The 5,344-nt window shown below is 30.5% G+C and overlaps 1 protein-coding gene across 1 annotated transcript in view; it reads right to left on the minus strand.

Annotated features, from left to right (window-relative positions):
• The window catches only part of LOC117101435 (receptor-type tyrosine-protein phosphatase T-like), a 93,234-nt gene that overhangs the window by 11,023 nt on the left and 76,867 nt on the right, over nucleotides 1–5,344 (minus strand). The window contains exons 17-24 of the mRNA XM_033241412.1: nucleotides 4,761–4,828; nucleotides 4,278–4,513; nucleotides 3,597–3,684; nucleotides 2,486–2,562; nucleotides 1,565–1,601; nucleotides 1,263–1,360; nucleotides 961–1,083; nucleotides 457–620 (exon numbers count right to left, since the gene is read on the minus strand). Of these exons, the coding sequence (XP_033097303.1) occupies nucleotides 457–620; nucleotides 961–1,083; nucleotides 1,263–1,360; nucleotides 1,565–1,601; nucleotides 2,486–2,562; nucleotides 3,597–3,684; nucleotides 4,278–4,513; nucleotides 4,761–4,828 (891 nt within the window). The remainder of the gene's footprint in view (nucleotides 1–456; nucleotides 621–960; nucleotides 1,084–1,262; nucleotides 1,361–1,564; nucleotides 1,602–2,485; nucleotides 2,563–3,596; nucleotides 3,685–4,277; nucleotides 4,514–4,760; nucleotides 4,829–5,344) is intronic.

A 5,344-nucleotide genomic window follows, 5' to 3' on the forward strand; every position in this document is an offset into this window, starting at 1 on the left:
TTATTTCTGTTGTTTTCAGACTGAAGTATTAGGTCATTAATAAAAATCAACTTTTAATGGTATTGTTAGAGCAGGTCACAAATGGACTATGAAGTTTAAGTTATAAGCTTTACGTTAACTTCTCCATTACAATATTAGTGTATGGTATAAATTACAGGTACAAAATCTACCAATATTCAGCTTCAATTTGATGTTATAATAATATACATTTTGGTGCCAAAATGTTTTTGAAAGTGCATAAACCAAGTTGCTGCAACATTGTTTAAACAATTTTTCTGACATACCAACCAAAAGTGTATGGAGTTTGCTGGGAAACATGAAAAAATGTATTCATATTTGTATCTACATCTACTTAAGTTTGTATGTCTGTATTATTTGTAGTAAAGGAAATAGAGCACTGCACTGCACATATCTAAAATATATACATTCCATTCATGGATCTTTTTATAATGTTACCTGCAGTGTACTATGACTGGTCCACTGTCGCTTGGAGAATTCTGCTGTGCTGTCCTAAAGGCGTAGATGAAGTCAATCAATTGTGGAACAGTGCGGGGAACACTCTTATCTGGCCAATCAGTGAAATGATATTGAAATACATTATGTAACTCTTCCTTCCCAACCTTCAACGTAAAATAATCGGATGTCAATACTTACGTTTTTTTTTTCTTAAACGTAGATATTTCATATATATTATTTTTCATTATGTATTCTTTTTCTCAACCAACAAACAGAAAAAGCGAATTTTCACTTAGGTCTAATACATAGAACAAAGAAACTTTGGTCTAAGTGGCTACTAAAGATGTGATGAAACTTTTAGAATAACGATGTTGTTTGAGTCGAAACAACTATGCCTACGAATCAATCTCCATACAATACAATTGTCTAAAAAACCTTACAAGTTTTCAATGATTTTGATCTTGATGACAAGGTTGATGATTTAACTGTAATTTGAGAACAAACCTTCTGAAGTTGTAGATTTCTAACCACATAATGTCCATATTTGGTCTCCCCTACATTCGCTACATTAATGTTTGCGTATATTTTAGCATCATTTACTTCTGGCCAATAGTGCTCGCATTTTCGCTACAAAATAAATAGAATAAACAGTCTTCATGAATTCAAGAATCACAATAGTTTCAATTTACAACTTATTTGCAAAGGATGAGGTTGAGCTACACTCAGTCCTACACACATCTTCACATTATAACCGTAATTAATTCATCCTACCCCATCCACCCTATCTAACAGCCCAGGACAAATACCTTGGTTCCTTCAACGACGTTAGTAACAACCACAATAACCGTTGACTTTTCCTGCCAGATCATTCTCCACATATCATTTACTGATGCAACATTTGGACCTGAAATTATAAACGCAGAATAAATTATACATAACGAGTGCGCAGTTGATTTAGTTTACCAATGCAATGATGGCATTTTAACGGTTACACAATATTTTTTATACTTCAGGTGTTAAATAAAAATAAACTAATACCTAATATAAAAATAATAAAAAAAACAAATAAATTGTATAGTGCCACCTTCCAAATCGCATCATTGCTTACCTTGACATGCAATGAACTCACATCGTGTCGTATATCCCTGCAAGTAGGATATGCATAGATAAAAACAAACAAACAAACATACAAACAAACAAAAAAATACCAAATAATATGTCTTCTTGTAAAGGTGTAGGATGTAGGGATGTTTGAATCTTGAGAAAAATTTTGTCACTCGGCAAGAATTGAACCCATATACTGTACCATAAATTTGAAAAACGAGCATCTTAACCACAAACCTACAGCTCCACTCCAATCGTTTTAATTATAATGTAAAAAAGGAACTCTGCAGTAATTTGCCAATTATCCAGTGCATTAATTATAAAACGAAGCCCAATATTAATATTTACAGACTTAGTGCAGTACCCTTTATAGAAAGGTTAATGAGTGAAACCACAATTAGAGAACTAATGTATGGTTAGTTCATTAATTGTGTTCACTAATTGTTACTCATTCTAAGTAACTGTATTGTATAAACAAATTCTAGTAGGCCCTATTAATTTATGTTATACTGTAGTTATGTGTTTACACACTTGCAAGATCAAATTTTGTATGCATTTGTAAATGTCGTTACTGCCATTTTGATGTAGCTGTCCTTGTTAGTATTTTGTATTAATGAGTTTTATGAATTATTCATATATTTGGCATTTATATAATATTTAATTTTTAACTCATATTTTTGTTTAATTCTTTAAAACTTTTGCAATAGTATTAATAGTAACAACTATAAAATGATACTGTAATCAAGATAATTTTGTACGAAAACACTATTATGATACTTTAAAAAAAAATGTTGTAGATTTCTTTCTATTATATATNNNNTGACCAGGTTTTTATAACAATGAAAGAGCAATGAAGTCAACATTTCATTCTGTGTACTGGTGCTTGAGACAAATATTTTGACTTGCAAAAAAAATCAATACTTACATCTATATACGAAGCATTTATATAGTCTGACTCAGGAATGTTATTCCACATATCAAGTACTACACGTGAATTGTCATCTAACAAAATACCAATTATAACGAGATTTTTAAGATACTGTGATCTAATTTAAAATAATCCAATTCGTAGTTTGAACAGCGCATGCCAGTATTCAAGGTCAATCGACATAAATATATGATGCGTTAATGTTTGTTGTCAATGTCGACTGATCATCATACGAGCATATGCAATTCAAACTACAAATTGGCTTAATGGGATTTGACGAAGTAGTAGTCACACCTACGTTGGATATTAAAATGATAAAAAGAATGATGCGTAGGGTATTTTTACAATGTACAATCAGAAATAAAGCACATGTGGGTAATAAAAGAATTAATTTAATAATTAAATTTATTCATTATTCTACTCTTTTCTTCTTTAAAAACTAGTAAACCCTCACTAAAACTTAGTCAATAATTTCTGTTGACTTCCTTTGGCCGTGGTTTTCTGGTTTGTTTGTTTTTTTTTTTTTCAATTATGGTATTAAATTATCTTGCTTGAATTGTATTTTCTTTTGTATAAGTGTACTTTACTGTCCATAGAGGGCCTCTTCAAGCCACCTTTGTGCTGTAAGAGCTACCCTATTTAAATATTGCGAAATAAATAATTATTAATTATTTCAAGTGTGGTATAGTCTACTGTCATCATGGATGGTAAGCAATGTATCGTCTGGTGATGATTTAGATAAACGGCGCTTTCTTGTAACAGTAAAATCACATAATGGTTCATCTGTCTGAAAATATTATGCAAAGTAAAACTATAATATTGGCCAAAATGAGAATACCTGGGCATAAACAAACACGTTCAGTGGTACAGTCCCAAACACCAATGTGGAAACAAGTAAATTAGTTTAAAAATTAGTACTAAATATTTACAAATATTATTGTAATTTGTGTGCTGGGACGAAGTGGAGAGCTCTTTAAATAATAAAACAATAATGTAAAGGAAACAACACAGTTATTGACAGACTTATTAATGTTTTGAAAACATGACACTAATATGAACGATGAGGGCTAATGTTCATTGCTATTGATGTTATTGTATTGATACTCACATGGAATAACATTTGCATATCTGTTTTTAGTTCTATTCTTGGCGTGTTTTGCAGCGGTCCAGGGATACAGGGGCTTGTTGCCAATGTCCTGTTATGAAGAAATTATCACTTTTAATCTAACCGCAGAAAAATATATGACAAACTACAGTAATACATTTATATTTTGTTTTATTCTGTATTTCATTTTATTTAATCAGGAAGAAACGTTTTAAGTCTTACCAAAAGATTAGATCATGTATACCTCCCTACAAATTATATGAGTGATAGAAGATGAAGATGATACTAACACCAAAACAACTAGGCCACTGTTTTTTAAGAACTTAATAATTGAATTAACAATGAATATCAATAATAATGATAATTTAAATAATAATTGTCAGATTTTTATGTTTATTATTTATGAATGTTTTATACTCCAGTGCCTTTTTACCTTCTAATTATTGGAATTTTTAATGCGATACTTTTTTAGCTTGTCAATATAACGCAATTTAGTTCATGCTACAATGTTACATTTGGCAATTCTTTTAAACTTTTGTATTGCTTCTATTTGGTTGTATGTTTGTTGTGAAATTTTAAATAAAATATACCATAAAAATGAATGAAACTAAAAACATCATCTTTATTCTCATCATTACTATCAATGATTCAGAACGAATACAATAGAAAATAGTAAAATCATACCTCAAATTCCTTTTCAAATCCGTTTTTTAGGCTGCTGTTTTGTTTCTTCACGTAATTATGCAGCCTTGCTAACTCAATCGGTCTGTATTCCTGATTTTCTAAGTTTGTATTTCCATAAACAGGTTCAGAGTTCGCATACACGTTTGCAATTGGAGGAGCATCATCATCCTCATCATTCGGACTTCTCACATCCACTATATTAGCATGACCCTCAACTGCAGGCATCATTCCATTTTCTTTAGATATTATTGAAAACAGATATACACAATAATTTTGATTATGATGTTGATGATGAATAGTACTATGACATTATTGAGTAAGATACCCTTAACATGTTCTCTAATGAAGCTTTTCCTTGGAATAATTTTGAAGCGGTCTGTGTCCTGGAAAATCATCGTGAATTTTTAGGACATTATGAGAACGATTTAGCCATGTTACATATTTAAGTTAGTTTTTTCCATATACAGAACTTAACCATCTAACCTGTGTCGAAAATGCCTTGTTTTTGAACAGCAGCTGGTCTAACAACTTCGTTGTTTGAATTACGGCGTCTACAAACACAATCACAAGCATTGTTTACATAAAGAATATATGCAACACACTGGCGAATTAAAAAAAATTGTTAGAGATGGAAACCATTTGAATTAACGAGTAATGAATTATTTGTACATACTAATCACCTTATCTATTGAAATTAATAAATTTGTTATTTATTAAGAGTATGGATATTATTAACAATAAATAGTTAAGCTAAAGACTAGCTTGTAAGGAATACATATGGTGTGTACTGTTACATGTATTTAAATATAAGTAAAATAATATCAAATAATAAGCAATTAGTAGAGCTCTGCATAGTACACTATAGGAAAATTATTATACGAAGGTTGGATTTAATGCTTGAAAAAATTTCCTGAGAGCCTGCAATGCCCGAAGGAAATTTTTGAATGCATTAAATCTAACCCGAGTATAATCATTTTCCGTTTAGTGTACGATGCATGCTCTACTAATTGCTTTATAAGTCAATCGACGTCTTTTAATTTTAGTTTTTTATAACCAACTGTTGTAGC

The sequence above is a fragment of the Anneissia japonica genome, unplaced genomic scaffold, assembly GCF_011630105.1.
Source record: "Anneissia japonica isolate Jap-2015-1 unplaced genomic scaffold, ASM1163010v1 scaffold287782_len627234_cov183, whole genome shotgun sequence".
NCBI lineage: Eukaryota > Metazoa > Echinodermata > Crinoidea > Comatulida > Comatulidae > Anneissia > Anneissia japonica.